Below are 16,404 nucleotides of genomic sequence, written 5' to 3'. Positions count from 1 at the left end.
ACTTATATCTCATTATGATTAACAGAAGACGAATGCAGGAAATAACACACACTGAACCTGTCTGTTGAAATGAAATACCTGACAGGGCCAAGCTGTGGTGCTTCACAAGGTTAGAAATCCAGACTAAAGCCAGACTAGTCTGAGGACACAAGAACAGCAGAGAGGAGATTCAACTGACCTGTTGGTTAAAATAACCGATTCAGCAAACTGCAGTTTTCTTAAAGTACAATAACATCTTTGACCTAAAATTGTTGTGTATTTGCAGTCATTCCAGCACTGATATGAAGCACTGCAGGATGTTACCAAAAGTATTCACTCGTCTGCCTTCACACACACGGCCCTCATCCCACTCTTCATCCACAGGGTTTAACGTGACGTCGGCCTTTTGCCACAAAGTTTCGGGCTGTTTCTGGGACTTTTTGATCATCCTTCCAGAGCAGACACTGAAGTTGGAGGAGAAGGCCTGGCTCGCAGTCTCCGCTCGAATTCATCCCAAAGCTGTTGTGTCAGGATGAGGAACCGCCAAACCAGACTCATCCATTGGATAGCCAGACGGAGAAGCGTGATTGGTCACTCTCAGATTTTACGTGACCTGCCGCTTCATGGCTGAGCTGCTGTCTCTTCACCGTCGCTTCCACTTTGCTGTAATCCCACTAACAGCTGACTGTGGAATATTTAGTAGTGAGGAGATTTCTGCTGTGACACGCTGGGGTTCACTGAGCTCCTGAGAGCCTTTCACAGATGTTTGTAGAGCAGTCTGCAGGTGCTGGTTTTATACACCTGGACATGGAAGTGACCGGAACACCTGAACTCACCTTGCAGCACTTTCATAGTGAAACCTCTGTGAGAGTATGAAAGCGACTGGTTGTTGTTGTTGTCGTCTCAGAGGTGTTAAAGAAGTGGATTTATAGGTGAAATGATGTGAGGGGAGTTTGGTGGGACTTTTCTCACTAAAGGGAAGTGACAGTGTTTCATTTCCTCTTCTGGTAACCTCCACCACACGACTGACAGAGGCTGAAAGCTGCAGCAATAGACAGCATAACGGGGAAGTTTGGCTCTTTCTATATTGTAAATCCCCAAATTAACAGAGCTCAAAAGGACAAAGACACCGCGCTGGAAGCAGAGATGCATCATAACTTCTGAGAGTTCAGGAACTTAACAGTGAAGATCTTCAAACTTTGTCCAGTTTGTCCGACCTCGACATCGATGTTTGGATTACAGTTACATCAAACAGCTTTCAAAGGCATCTCAGACGCTTGCTATGATATTTTTATCATACCTGATAGTTCTTTTTTCATAGTAGTGATGAAAAAAGAACTTTAAAATAATGAGCTTGCAGGTTTTACTCTGCTTTATCTCAGAAATCTCTCTCTGCTTTTCGGACACATTCAGGATCATCATCACTTTGGTTGTGCAGGGAATGAGTCACCATTCAGACCTTTCACAGTGAGCAGAGCATCACTCCACCTTCTGTCTCTGCTCACCTCCTCGTGCATGGAGGTGAACACCAACAACCTTACCAACTACGAGCTAACGGCCACACAACAGGCAGAATATTGCAGCTAACATGTACGACAGCAGTGCCCAGCAAAGGAAACGAAGCTTCTCTGTCAGCGTGTCAGTGATGCGGGTGTAAAATCGCAGCATGTCATGTTTAACCCAGCCAGGGACAGAGGCTCTACTTTTTTATTTTGGCCTCCTCTCAGGCTCAGAGGTCATAATCACGCTTCACTTCAACTCAGTGCAGAAAACTTGCTGCCCTGAAGTTTCCTGCTGCTGACCAATCATCTGGAGCTCAACAAATAGTTTTGGTGACATTTAGGAGACATGCAGGAAAACAGCTGCCTGATGATTTTTGTTTCCCTAGAATTCAGTTTTTAACCTCACTGCAGACTCCTTGGTGTGTTTTTGCTTTTTGCTCATGTCGTCTTCTTTTGTTTGCGTGACGTGGAGACACGCAGCATTAAGTTTAGCTCCTGTAGAACAAACTCAGTGTCACCGCAGTAGACGATGTAGTCGCGACCTTTACTGGCTCGTGGTCGTCAGCACCAGTTTTCCAGGATTCACTCAGACCAGCTGGGAGGACACACATGGGTTCGATTCCAGGAGCCTTTTTTAGATCTAAAGTCTGAGTCTGACAGACGCCTCACTGATGTGACATCATCGCGGGGATTTAGGACGCTGCTGGTTTTTGACCTGGTCTGTCTCTGGGTCAAGCACGCTGAAGCAGGTGCAAACAGGAAGTCAGCAAACAGCATGTATCTGAGTATTAAAGTCACACAGTGGGTTTCCTGCTGTTGTACAGCCAGCAGTACGCTCTGACCGATGAGGACTAAATAAGGACTGATGTGAAACGATTGAGCTGAGCGTCATCATTCTGTTAAAACTGTGTCAGGTTCCCTGAGCTGCGCTCGCCGCCTGGCATCAGTAACAAACAGGAAGTCTTAATGTGCAGCACGGGCACACCGGCCTGCAGCCACTTCTGACTTTGGTTAATGAATTGATCCCGGAGTGAGATTCGTGGCTCACATTTGCGCAGGCAGACTCTTCCTCCTTTGTCACTTTTGTTTTTGGAGAGTCTGTTGGTACACGCCTCAGGCATGCAGCAGAACACCCAGCTCATGCAGGGTGAGGTGAGCTGGGGATTTTTCTGGCTGGTTGCCATGGTGAATGATAATATCAGTGATGCTGGAGTCATCACATGGGGAGTTAATTCAGGGTAAACACACATTGTGTTTACACACTCAAAAGTCTGCTGATAAACTTTTTCAAGTGCCAGAAAACCTTCCATGCTCAGGCGCAGGTATGCAGCTGTTTTATTTCTGAACTCCAAAAAATAACTTCTCTCCATCTCGCACCAACTCGTGGTCCACATATCTGTGGCCCTCACAGCGACTCAGAACAGACTGCAGGCACAAACGCTCCGATCCTGACGCAGACCTGATTTCACAAAGGCGGGGGCCGAGTCCACTCAGGAGCAGAGTCGGAGACTTTAATGATTCTGCTGGAAACTACAGCTCCCTGTCTGCATGTGCAGCCAGCCTCATCCTCTGCTTTGGGTTGTGATGTTCATGCTGGTGAAACAGAGTCTGTAAGATTTGTAATTTAGCTTTAAAACCAGGATGTTTCTGGTTTTTCTAACGTGCTGAAGACTTTGCTCAGCTGCTGTGTTCTGCTGGTCAGTCAGGTTTGGTCACCTTGTTGTTGCTGAACAGACTCCGGGTCATGTGTGAGTAAATCACACGTTCTGGTTCTCGTGTGGTTCTCAGTCAAACCTCAGGTTCAGGTATTGAGAGTTCACTGATGATCAGTATCAGCACTGCAGACGGCGCACAAAGCAGACCTGCTGTCTCTAATCAGCATCTCTACACTTCCCATTTAACCTTCCTGCAGCGTTGGCTCGTTGTGTCACAGCGAGTCATGTGATCCACTTTCACGCAGTCCGGCGCATTAAACCTTCCCCACTGAGTCACCACACTCTCATCAGAGCTACATGCTGCTTTGAGACTCACCTGCATGCCAAACCCCTGCACAGCAGCCCTGCTCGGTTATCCCGAGCACACGGCGCCATCTAGCGACTTCTTTGAGAGGTGCGCTGGCAAAGCAAAACAATCATTAAATTAATGTTTCATTAATTATTTAATTCAGCTAAAGACAAAAATAATGCTGGATTTATTACTTTGAAATATGTTAAAATTTGTTCTCAGTTTACTTTGTGATGACTTTATTTTTGGGTTATTTACAAGTTTGATTTGTAGGTTAATAATTGCTTAATTTTTGTTTTGTTGTTTATCTTTGAAAGTCAGACAGGAAGAGTATAGGACCAGCATGCACCGGGGTGCGCCCGTGGATTTGCACCAGAGCAGGAGAAGCAAGAAACAACAAAGACTGATCTTTTGTTTGTTGGATAAATAAAACGTAAAGAAGTTTTGGACATTGGACTTGTTTCTCAGCAGAGAGCAGCAGCGGCTTGATTTTCAATGGTTGGACAAACAATGGAAAATAGTTTTTAGCCAACGTGATGAAGGTGAATGAAGTTGCATCTATGACTTTATTATTGATGCCCGTCAGGGAAACACAAAGACTGTAGAGCCGCTGTTTTCATCATCCACACGTTTCCATGTGTGTCGCAGTTTTTCAGTTTCAAAGGGACATGAGCGGTACAGCCCTGCGTCCTTCCAGCCTCTCGGTGTCCGTGAATCAAACAGCGGCACTGCGGTAACTCCGTCTGACTTTGTTACCTGAAGTGGATAAATGATAGTATCATAGAAACACCCACGTGAGCTGTGTCCTCGGAAATCTGGGCTGGTGTGGACTCTCCAAGGACAAACTGGTAAGAACTGTTCCCCACCGCACTGAAATAAACAGGCTGTATCATAAACTATGATATAAGTGTGGCGGTGCTGTTAACATGTTTAGTTATAACGGACACTTTCCTGCCTTTAGTCGCGTTGATGAGCGGGGTTAGTTTTCTGTCTGCGACGTGTTTCACTAACAGTTAAACGCAACATGACCGAAAAACACACAAATCAGACGTTACTTATTTTTACTTTATGTTAGTAATTCTAACAGACAGCTGGTGCTTAGAAAACAGTTGAATAAATATTAAAAACAGATGATGTCATCATTTCTGGACGGGGTCAGCTGGTTCAGACGTGGAAACGCGCCTTCTCTTTCCTCCTTGTGTAAAATGATTTTTAATGCTAGTTTTAATTTAACACCAGATAATAAAGAACAGTGAATGATTCAGTCTAACGTGTGCTCCAGTGAGACATTAAACTAAAGTCACGAAACTTCAACCTGAGCCAAATAAACACTGAATGTCTGATCTGTGGCATCTGTGAGGTTAATTCAAACACACCGTCAGTCTTTTTGCTCCTGACCAATAAAATATTACCTGCTGATGTTCTCCTGCACGAAGCGACCGCAAACAAACGTCACGACGCCGATGTTCACAGGTCAGGAGAATGTCTTGGTCATCTTTCCCTTTGTCCGTTTTATTACTCTGCTTTCAGCGCTTTCGCCTCACAGCTGAAGCGAGCTGTCTGTGTTTCACGCACATTTATAACTTTCACTGTTTTTCTTGCACAGAAACGTTTAAACTAAATGGTGATTTTAATTTGTTTTCCATAACAAAGAAAGACGTCTTGCACATGTTGTGACGTCACATCCTGTTAGTAGTCTGCCTGCGTCTTTTCTCTGGACATGAATTTAATTTGAAAATCATCTGAAATGATGGAGCAGCGAGTGTGTTACATTTGTGTAACTGCGCTTTCTCATCTCTGTGCGTGAAGCAGCTGAAAGTTTTTTCCCTGCAAAGAGTTTCTCGGTTCCTTCGCGTTCATCCACACAGCGCACTGTCGCGTGTTTTTGCAGAGATTTTTACAGCGTGGGAAACCGTGATTCAATTTGCAGATACTTATCACAGCGCGTCCCGCCCTCCTACACATCCGCATCCAGCAGACACTTCCTGCAGGGATGCAGCACAAACCTGCAGCGTAAGAAGTGCAGGCTTTACTGTTTCTACTATTTCTATGGTTTTCTCCTCATCAGAGATCTCACACTGGTTTATCACTCTATCTTCACCTTATCATTCATCATGCTTCCTGTTCTTGGCTGTGCTTACATGTTTTCACTGCCTTTAAGTGTCATCTGCATGCAGGCTCTGCACATGAAAACGAGCCTGCGGGGCTAAATCACGCATCACATCATCCACACGCTCCTGAGATGAATTTGTTTATGTGCTTTTTCCCAGAACAAACACAAGCAGTGCAGCTTTGAGCTGTTGTGTTTACGACACCTGCTGTAGTTGTGCGTATGTTTCTGAGGTTAAGCATTAATCATCACAGTCATGTGTAAACCAGGCTCAGAGGGGAGTTCATGCTTCGCCCTCGGCCTCCCAGCAGGTACGGTATGAAAATCCTACGTTTCCTTCACCTCAGTTTTCAGGAAACTCGACCTCTGACCTTTAAGTCGAGGTCACTGAGATTCAGTTGTGTTCTCGAGTTATCACATTCACAAAGTCGTATGAGCTGCCCGCCTGTCCACAGGACCCGGTGTGTTTCTAACTGACGTGCTGGTGCCGGGCGCCTGTTTTTCTCTCAGAGCTTCGTTCATCGGGGCTCAGTTCCAACGAGGAGCTGAAACGCTCCTCAGAGATGTTGCTCCGTGTTGACATGACATCATCACACGGCGGCTGTGCTGGGCTGAGCTCCAAGTGTGGGCTCGTGTTAAAGAAAACACAGAGAGCTTGATGAGCTGCAGCGGGTCAGAAGAACCGCAGGTGTGAACTCACCTGTGGACGTCGCTCGCTCTGTGCCGGGACCTGCTGAGGGATTTCTGTCACACAAACACGTCAGATGATGTCTAACCATTTATTTAGATTACATTTAATTATTCTTTTCTTTCACTAAAGCTGAAATTTTCACTGTTAAAGTGACGTCATCTTCCCCTTCCTCTCTTCTGTGGACTTTTGCTTTTTCTCCACTTCTGCTAAAAGCTGATAAGTGCGATCAGCCTCGCCAGATAAACCAGAAGTCGCTAAATTTATCTGTAAAGAATCATTACTCACAACTCAGTTGCTGGAAACGCCTTCAATATGCATATATGTGTTTGTGTGTGTGTGTGTGTGTGTGTGTCAGGGAGGCGGGGCTTGTGGTCACACTGACGACAGCAGCAGCGTGCTGCTAACAGGCAGGAAAACACCTTCCATCTGTCTGCAGCTTCCGCAGCTCCGAGCACATGATCTGCACTGACACACCGAATCAAACACACCCAGAGGACCCGAAGAGAAGCTGGAGGCCCCGCTCAGTCCCTTAGGGATCCAACACGCGGTCTGACAGCCCGGGAGGGGACGAGGCGGGAGGGGACGATTCACTCAGGTTTGTTTTTAAGAGGAAACAAAGCAGCGATCATGACTCTGTGGGAATGTTCTGTCTGTTTCAGGGGAACCATGTGAAATGGATGACACACACAGACACACACAGACACACACACACACACACACAGACACACACAGACACACAGACACACACAGACACACACTGTGAAATAATGAACCAACAGAGTTGAGATTTGTGATCTGAGACAGTCATTTTCTTTTCTCTTCCTGCTCCCGTTCTCGGATCTCGTCGTCTCCTTTCAGTAGTTTTCTGTCTGATTATTTCACGTCTCTGTGGTCGCTTTCGTGTCACTCTGGTGGTTTTACATCCTTTCGTGCTGAGCTTGTGTGTCTTTGGGGTTTTTTGATTGATTTAGAACAGGAAATGTCACCTCTGTGACAGTTTGGTAATCTTTTCACAACTTTTACAGCGAGTAGGTTTATTTTCTGACCTCTCCTCAATATTTCATACTGCTGTGTTAAAGGATTACAAATGAAGAACCGAAAGCTGCAGTTCCTCTAACATCCAGCAGGGGCTCGAGCAGTGAGGCGAAACATGTTTACAGCCTGATACAGAAACGGTTTAGCTAATTTCCTCACAACAACTGTACGTAACTCACCTGTTTAATTGTATCAAGGCGTAAAGTTTGCATTATTAGGGGCGTGGCCTCTTTGACTGGCAGGTAGCTGTAGCTGTCTGCTAGGCTTCGCCTCGGCTCGTTGGAGTCCCCGAACTGGACCTCTGGACCCCGTTTGTGCGTCAAAATCCAAAGTCTACAAACCAGTGTGTAAACACTATGCTGTCCATCTTTTATATACAGGCTGTTCCTTTTTAAGGTTCAGGGGATAAAAACACTGAATTTATCCTAAAGTGGCAGGTTCCTCGGCGCATGCAGAAATGCATCTTGGGACTCGTGGTTCTCCCCTTCAGCTTTCACCTCTTCGTGTCTCTGTGGTCTCGGGTTTGGACATTTCTGCCTCCTCTGCTTGTTTATCATAAGACTGCAGCTGCAGGTGGAAATTCTAGTCCCAAACCCTGGTGTCTGAGTGCCATGACCTTTAGATGACTCTTCATTTTCAGAGAAAGCTAAACCCCCGGTGTCACTTTCTGTAAAGCTGATTTTCCCCCAGTTTGTGTGACTCAGTACAGACGATTTCCTTCGTCTAAATTTTCCTGCTTTATTCTCCTTATTTGGATGAAAAATGACCCACTGTTGGCGACACAGTTTATTTTTACTTGGGTGCACATGCGTCGTCCTCCTGCCACAAATATTCACAGAATGTGGATTCATCCGCTGCTGAAAATAGTCCTGAAGACGAGCGCTCTCTTCTCCTGTTTCGTTAAAAATACCAGCGTTTGTGAGGCTTGAAAAAAAGCCAGTGTTCAGGTGAAGCCACAGACGGAGAGGAAGTCAGATCGTGTTCGAGGCCACGTTCTCCTGGTTTGGGCTGAGAACTTTGAGGACTTCCTGTTCCATCGATGGGGCGCTCTTTCAGAACGAATGAGGCCCTCATGGGAAAAACTGTTAAGGTAAAACACCTTTGTGTGAGTGTTGGGGACATCATGGCCCCCCAGGGTGCTTTTTGGCATCCTCCATTTTGATTTGGGGCGTGAAGCGAGCAGCGGCCTCCTGATAGCATCACTATCGACCACCACGCTCAGCCGCCTCAGCCGGGCTTTAACTTAGGGTGAACATATTTTGACTTCCAAAAAAAAAGACACTTGGCCCCGTCATGAAGAACTTATACTGTTTGTTCAGAGAAGATTTTAACATATTTAAATGATACCCTTTCTGTGCCGTTAATGAATGGTGAAATAAAATATGTCATAAAGGCTTTTACAAGTCAACGAGTGCAAAAAAAGCGGACGGTTGGTCACCCTACTTTAACTTCTGACGTCTGGTTACCGTTTGGAAACGAGCGCCGTGGAGGGAGGACGCCCCGCTCTAAGAAAGCGAATGTTTTATTACGGAGGGTGGATTTGTGCAAATTAAAATGTGACTTTTTGTGCAGAAGCAGGTGGAAATAACTTGTTTAATGTGTGCAGCTCCCAGCGGCTGGCTCAGTTCAGCTTTGGGTGTTTTAATTATTTTAGTTTTTGTGGTTTTGATGGGATTAAAAAGAAATGTTTTCCCAGTTAAATGCAGCAGATCTGTGATCCTGACTCGACGTTACAGGATGTTTCTTACCTGCTGATCCTCTCTGAGAGGATTATTACCAGGAGAGGATGAGTGCTGATGGTCTGCAGCTGTAATCAGAGGATCTGTATCAGTTTGTTTTTCTTCGACATGAAAATGAGCTCCCGTGATGGCGAGCTTTCTTTTCTCTGACTTCCTGCTTCACACAGGTTTGCTGCGACCACAGAGCTTATTTTACATCCTGCACCTCAGCATGTGCCCGTCTCACACCTCGGCTCTGCCACAGCTCGCTGCTGTTTCTAAAAAAGCAGAAATGCTCAGAGGTCAGAGGCTCGTGTGTAAACATAGAAAGCAGCTTCTCAGCCTTTTTATGTTTACGTGACAGTTACATTTATAAATGCTCCCGCTGTCTGTACTGAGCCTCAAAACCAACACTTTTGGTTTAATGTTTTATAAGATGTGCAGTTCATCTGGTTTGTGGCTGCTTATAATAATGCAGATAACAGGAAATGATTCACGATAAGAAAACATCTAAAAACATCAGAAATAACAAGTTTGAGGGGAGCTTGTTAGAAGATGAAGAAGACCTGAAACCAGCTGTGAGCAGCTCTGTGGGCACATCGGGAGGATTCAGTAGCTGCTGCTTGTTTTCAGGGTTTAGATGGTGAGAGATCTGAGGTAAACCAGACGCTTTAACAAGCTTCAAACAGGGCGCTTCATGATGATTCCTCTGATTTCAAAACTTATTGACAAAAACCTGTGAGTTTGAAATTGTAGACGTGCTTGATTTCCACTGTGAGCGTGAGAGGAAAATTAGTGCAGCTGAGTGTTTGAAGCCGTCGGCTGTAAACCTGTTTCTGTGTCAGGGCCTGATTCAGGTCTGTTTACACTGAAGGGAGAAAGTTCCCTGAACACAGAGTCACATCACGGACACATTACAGACATGACACATGACACATGACACGGACACATCGCAGACACGTGTCAGTTAAGATCAGATGAGACTGTGCGCGGCTGATCAGCACGTCCTGTTTGCAGCAGCAGCTGTATGAATTCTTATAAAGACGAGAGAAACGTGTCTGTGCTGCTGCTCTGTGCACACTCACAACCTGAACATCAGCTCCCCGAATCTGAGTTTAATGCGTTTGTCTCTGTTTCTTTGTGTGTGTGTGTGTGTGTGTGTGTGTGTACCATGTTTGTGAGGACCAACAGCCTTACGGGGACAAATCCCCATCCCCACGAGTTTGAAGACATGTTTGAGACTCAAAATGTGGTTTTAGAGTCAGGGTTACAGTTAGGTTATGGTTATGGTTAGCATTCATTTTTGATGGTTAGGGTAAGCAGCTAGGGAAAACATTATGTCAGTTAGATGTCCTCACTAAGATATGAAAACAAGAGTGTGTGTGTGTGTGTGTGTGTGTGTGTCACAGCTGCTGCAGATGTGCAAACTTGCATATAACAGTTTGAGTGAAACACTGCATACGGCGGGGTCTCTCAGAGCCCCGCCCCCTGCTTGGCCGATGACCTCTCACAGTTTAAAAGGACTCTCATTGGCTGGTGCCAGCAGCTGTAGCACCTCCCCCCCACCTCAAACCTTCCTGCTTCTTCTTTGCTTCCCTCCTGCTGCAGAGCTTTCCACTTTTCCCTGTCGACCGACACAACTTTCCTCTCACCGACCCTTTAACACATTCATGCCCGCCTACAAATCTATGCACCTGTACCTAAACTGGCCACTTTTTCATGCTTCTCATGAATCCACTGCCAAAAATGTGAAATAATTTATGAAATACAAACATTTTTTGCAGGTACTGGGAAATAAATGAAACCAGTGTGTTTAAACTGACTGCAACACTTTCAGTGCAGACAGATAAAAATGCAATCACACGTTTTTTAAATGTGCTCGATCGATCTCTCTGCGTTTCTACAGAGGCCGTAATACAAACGAGGTTTTGTGGTTTAACCTTTGGAGTGGATCCTCTTCCTGTTTCAGGCTGACAGTGAATGCAGCTGTGAGCAGCCCAGCAGCCTCTCTGCTTTCACCTCCCGACGAGCGCCACATCACCTCACGATGACTCCTGCCATCAATCTCAGCACTGGCGGCGCTCCGGAGAAGTCCTGCATCGTCAACGACCAGATGGGACCCTTCACAGTTCTCTACATCCTCATCTTCATCATCAGTCTGCCTGGAAATCTGGTGTCAGTGTGGGCCTTCATCCACAGCCCCAGAGCCAAGGTAGGCGGGACGACTCGAGATAACCCGAGGTCACACATGAGGTGAAAAGTGAGGCGAATGTCCCGTGGCGAGGTGTCACATGACAGTGTAAAGGCGCTTGAAGAGCACGTATCAGATAAGAGAAGAAGAAGTGATGTGAGGATTTGTGGTCAGTTGTGGTGAAATGAGCTGGAATGAGGATTTGTCTGACCCCGTGACTCACAGTAAGCTTCTCTTTTCCTCGGACATAGAAGAAGATTTAGAAAAGAGTCGAGGTTTTAAAAATGAAGCTTTAAAATGAAATTGTCCGTCGGCCTCTGACTCCTCTGTGCTCAAGGCTCTCAGATGGAGATGTGGACAAAAAGACCGCAGAGTTAAACCCCTTTTGCATCAGTACCTACTCAGATTGACTGGTTTTCCATTACAACCCAGTGTGCGTGCTTGTCGTCATAGCAACGCATCTGCGTGTCCAGCGACGTAATAATATGCAATACGAACGCTACAACAAAGGCGGACGTCGAGGCAAGAATAAACCTGCTGCTCGCTCTGTGGCCTTTCTTTTGTAGACGTTTCCCTCGTTTCTGAGTTTAAAAAAATAACAGTTTTAATTTTTGTGAATGAGACGCTCTCATGACTCATCGAGTGACGCTTCTGACCGGCCAATCGGTGGCATGTAGTCTGATGACGTCACATTTTACTACCTGCCTGGGCGAGCAGGTACTTTGACCTAATGGAAAATCCTGGAAACCGTGGCGAACGGTTGCCAAGTCGATCTGATTAGGTACTAATGGAAAAGGTTTGTAAGACACTTCAGCACAGCCTTCACTTAAAAACACCCATGAACACACATTTACGCCTGTGTGGTGTAAGTACTCCCACCTTACCCAAACTCCAGGTTCTGGACAAATTCAAAGACCTTTTGGTCACTTTGAATTTAATTTGTTAGAATGTATTTATTGTCTCCAGAGCTGCAGTTCCTCTAATGTCCACTGGAGGCGCCAACAGTGAGTCAGTCCCCACAGACCCTCATGTTAAAAGGTGCAACTGGTTAAATTGTATTAAGGCAGCTGCAGCACAGGTGGCTGTAGTAGCAGAGCTGATGATTTGAGTCCGTGTCCATGTTTAGATGTTTTTGTGTCCCTCAGCAGAAGAGCGCCAGCATCTACCTGATTAACCTGCTGGTGGCCGACCTGCTGCTCCTGCTCGCGCTGCCCTTTAAGATCATGAAGGACCTCGGGGTGGCGCCGTGGAACCTCATGGTGTTCCACTGCCAGGCCAGCGCCGTCACCATCTACATCAGCCTCTACGCATCCATCGCCTTCCTCGCCTTCATCATCACGGACCGCTACCTGCAGGTACTCTCCTGCCTTCTGAATGTTCAAAAGCAGCGCTCGGGTTAGCGGGCACCACGCACCGTGCGGTCTTTCTTATGTATTTAGATTGAAATTGTTTTCAGACGTCAGAAACAAGAATGTGAGTGTCCTCCTGCAGGAATGCCACACTGTGCGCTCTCTGCGGCTGCAGGAGGTCGGCTTCGCCCGGCTGCTGTCGCTGGTCGTTTGGCTGCTGCTGCTGCTCATCATGGTGCCCAACATGGCCCTGCCCATAAAACAGGTCAAGGTAAGGCAACAGTCCTGACAATAATCCTCTGTGACTGTTGGAGGTGCACGATTCACATTTCTAAAGTGCACCGTGCAGGCCAGCGGCGGCTCTTGGAGACATTTTGTCCTCTGAGCAGAAGGAGGTGACGCTGTGCCTCAGACTTGTTTGTTTCTGTTGCTCCTGCAGGAGCAGACCTACCTCAGCTGCTCTTCACTGAAGAAGGACATCAGCCTCCACTGGCATGCCCTCACCGTCTTCCTTTGCACGGCGCTCTTCCTCAACGCCTCTGCCGCCACACTCATCTCCAGCACCCTGGCCGTGAAAAAGCTCCTGCGCAGCCGCAGCGACCCCAAACTCTGGGCGAGTGCCAGGAAGGTTGCGGCGAGCGTGGCGGCCGTGGCGTTGGCCTACGTTTTCAGCTTCGTCCCCTACCACGTGGTCCGCACGCCGTACACGCTGGCCCAGACCAAAGTCATCACAGACTGTGAAACCAAGAAGCGGCTGTTTCTGGGGAAGGAGTCCACGCTGCTGCTGAGCGTGCTCCACCTCTGCTTCGACCCACTCATCTTCTTCTACCTTAACGCCCCGTTCAGACACACCATCAGAAAGCTGTTTCCCTGCCTCGGAAACCACGCCATCAGCAACGCAAAGGAAGAGGCGGCAGAGGAAATGATGCAGCCGGCGACCTCTGCACAGCAGGAGGCTGCATGCTAACCGCACTGTCTCCTCCAGGATGGTGGTTAGCTTAGCACAGTGACTGGAAAGTGTTAGCTTAAAATGCACTCTACAAAGACTACAAACATGGACTAAAGACTTACAGATGCTCCTCCATGTGCAACAGGATTCAACTTGACTTATTAAACTTATAGATGATTACTCACTGTTCAGTTTTTATCAGTGTGACTGATGTTAATAAAATAAGGACAAACAGGTGAAATTATTAAAACTCTGTGATGCTGTTACATGCTGACTCTGTAACTTTCAAAATATCTGTAATTATTAATTCATACAGATGAAGCAAAGAAAACAAACCCGATTGGTCCTTTTAAGTGCTGTGAGCATCTGTCACCAGCAGAGGGCAGCAGTGACCAGCATTCACCACAGTGCTACTCACCTGAAACACCTTATACAACCTTATATATCCCTCTTATCTTTTTCAACAGAGGACACGATTATTAAAGATAAATACAACAACAAAAAACATTTTTAATGTCATGTCAACAGGTCAGAAAGCAGAATCTAAACACTGTGATGATGATGATGATGTATTTAAAGTGCGCCTTGGGAACATTTACTGAAGAAGTAGAAAAGCTGTTGATCCGAGTGATCCCGTTAATGTTCCTTCAGCTCCAAATCAGCAGTTATGCACAGTTACGATCCTACAAACAGGCCAAACGCCGTCGGCGCGGAAATAAATCAATCAAATGATGAGTGTGGCTGTTCTCACGTGTAGCGGGATCTGACTGTGGAACTGCACACTCATTGGCTGACACCTGATCAATCACATCCTTTGCCAATAGGCACATCCTAGATAACCATCCTTTCCGAAATCTAACACCACGATGATCCCAACAGGTTGATTCTGTTCATCTGGACGTTTCAGTGGGAGAAACGTTTCATCATCATCAGGTGACTTCTTCAGTCTCAGCTGACTGCAGGTTTCAACCTTATGAACAGGACATTTGCATAATGACTGGAACCAGCAGCACTGAATAAACAATAAGCTGTGAGGTCAGTCATTGATCAACAACCACTGATCAATAACCATGCGTCCCATTCACAGAGAGTTGGGGAATGGCTGCAATCACAGCATAGGCCCCTCCTCCATTCAGAGATGGTCTTTCTCTCACGTTCATTCAGTGAGAGTTATAAAGGTTATAAAGGTTAAATTAACGATAGAGACCAAACATCATAAACATGTTTGTTCTTTTGGAGTCTCTGGTGGACATCAGAGGAACTGCAGGATTTGGTTCTGAGTGTTTTCATCATTTTCTGTGAACAAATAAAAGGTTTTTGGTAGTTTAAGATTAAAAACAATCAAAGAAGAGGAAGTATCTCCCTATGATACTGTAAGCAGGAGGATGGAGCTCCTGCAGCCGTTCACATTCCTGACCTGATGGAGTGCATCCTGATCCAGGGCCTGACCTTCTGACTGCACGTATGAAATTATCTACAGCATCTTATAATAATGGTCAAACACGCCTCACGGTGGCCAATGCAAATTATAGTCTGAACATTAAACAGTGAAAAGAAGCTTGTCTCTAAAAAATCTCTCTGCATTTCTGTTTGGAGACGTAGCGTACGAAACATAATCGGATCGCATCATTTAAACTTAAACACTGAGGAGACGTGCGTGACGACACGTGGACCGAGCTGCTGACCGGAGACGTCATTAAAGATGGCGGCTCGCTGATAATATGTGGCTAACGCTGACATTATAAACAAACATGTAATATATGTATTATAGCTGAGAGCAGCTGCTAACTGCTCTTTGTAGGTTATGACATCATCTGCCTCCAGTAAGAACACTTCTACACTACTGCAGATCTGTTTTATTCTCATTTGTAGCTTTTATATTTGCATACATTTGTAACTATTTCAGCTTTTTAAACTCAATAATGCTTATTTTAAGACGCTGGAAAATGTTCTTGTTCTTTTCCTACACACTTCATCTGTCCGTCCTGTCACGGACTGAACACTTGTCCACAGTGAACTTCACCTCTCACCCACTGAAGGCTGGGATAGGCTCCAGCTCCCTGTGCCATGAAATGGATACACAGGTGAGGACAGTGATGAAGGATGGACTTTATTTATCCCACACTTGTGATTTTCCTGAATAAAGTGATTCAAAAGTCTGTGTCACCCATGGAACCCCAATCGCAGGCAGCGATCTTGTTGGTGGCTGTTGGAGTTTTCCGGGTTTGGCTCATGTGGACAGCCACAGCAGTGATAACAGACACAAAGAGGGACAGCTGAGATCTGTCAGCAGATTGTTGCACACCCTGGAGGCCTTTGACATTCAGCACACGAGCGTCCGTGTCACTGTAAAACAAACTATGAGCTGCTTTCACCTCTGAAATTCCCTCTCGTTCTCCGGAATCGCAGAAATGTCGCTGACAAAGTCGGAGATGCCCAGGCAGCTGTGGAGACCTCAGCAGATATGAGCTGCTTGTCACATGATGCTGACAACAAACTGACAGGACGCAGGCCCCATAAACACTGATGGAGCCTCCAGTGGACATTAGGAGAACTGCAGGTTTGGTGCTTTGCTCCGTTTTTCAGCCTCCAAACTTAAATATTTGATCCTGGAGTCGAGTCAAAGCTTTCTGAGGGCAGTTCACCCAAATCAGGAGGCTCTGAGTTGAAAGTGTTATTTATGAGGACATGTGAGCTGATAACAGAGAGTGCACAGCCATGTGTTCTGCCATGCTCCTCCCTGCCTCACCATTTCAAATATGCACTGTGGAGACAGTGGGCAAAGGCCGGGGCCAACAGTTGCAGTGGGGCATGGTAACAGGGTACGATCCGAGGATCTGCCTGACGACAGCGTCCTGCTGTTTGCACTTGGAGCT

General features: G+C 46.3%; 1 protein-coding gene and 1 long non-coding RNA gene across 5 annotated transcripts; one reads left to right on the top strand and one right to left on the bottom strand.

The window, feature by feature from the left end:
* Positions 1-4,037: 4,037 nt before the first annotated feature.
* On the bottom strand, positions 4,038-4,977 carry LOC120432844. The gene is made up of 2 exons (XR_005608130.1): positions 4,898-4,977; positions 4,038-4,241 (listed from the first exon to the last, which is right to left on the bottom strand). It is a non-coding gene; the product is annotated as an uncharacterized LOC120432844 (long non-coding RNA).
* On the top strand, positions 4,193-13,794 carry gpr171 (G protein-coupled receptor 171). 4 transcript variants are annotated; one of them, XM_031751842.2, is made up of 6 exons: positions 4,205-4,333; positions 6,642-6,881; positions 11,009-11,251; positions 12,376-12,585; positions 12,722-12,850; positions 13,019-13,794. In XM_031751842.2, exons 3-6 carry the CDS (start codon positions 11,087-11,089, stop codon positions 13,544-13,546), a joined length of 1,032 nt encoding a protein of 343 aa, XP_031607702.2. In that variant the 5' UTR covers positions 4,205-4,333; positions 6,642-6,881; positions 11,009-11,086; the 3' UTR covers positions 13,547-13,794. The 4 variants fall into 4 exon arrangements, with proteins under 4 accessions (XP_031607703.2, XP_031607702.2, XP_031607700.2 ...); XM_031751843.2 differs by lacking the exon at positions 6,642-6,881 and having other exon boundaries at positions 4,193-4,333; XM_031751840.2 differs by lacking the exons at positions 4,205-4,333; positions 6,642-6,881 and adding an exon at positions 7,817-8,411.
* The last annotated feature ends 2,610 nt before the right edge of the window (positions 13,795-16,404 follow it).

The sequence above is a fragment of the Oreochromis aureus genome, linkage group 14 (genome assembly GCF_013358895.1).
Source record: "Oreochromis aureus strain Israel breed Guangdong linkage group 14, ZZ_aureus, whole genome shotgun sequence".
Lineage (NCBI taxonomy): Eukaryota > Metazoa > Chordata > Actinopteri > Cichliformes > Cichlidae > Oreochromis > Oreochromis aureus.
Note: the sequence above shows the minus strand (reverse complement) of the source record. Positions and strands in the feature narration are given on the sequence as shown.

Coding starts and splice junctions, on each gene's coding strand:
- gpr171 (XM_031751840.2), top strand. CDS start 8,361: ATGGGGCGCTCTTTCAGAACGAATGAGGCCCTCATGGGAAAAACTGTT. Junction 12,586..12,721: donor TCACGGACCGCTACCTGCAG/GTACTCTCCTGC, acceptor GTCCTCCTGCAG/GAATGCCACACTGTGCGCTC. Junction 12,851..13,018: donor TGCCCATAAAACAGGTCAAG/GTAAGGCAACAG, acceptor TTGCTCCTGCAG/GAGCAGACCTACCTCAGCTG.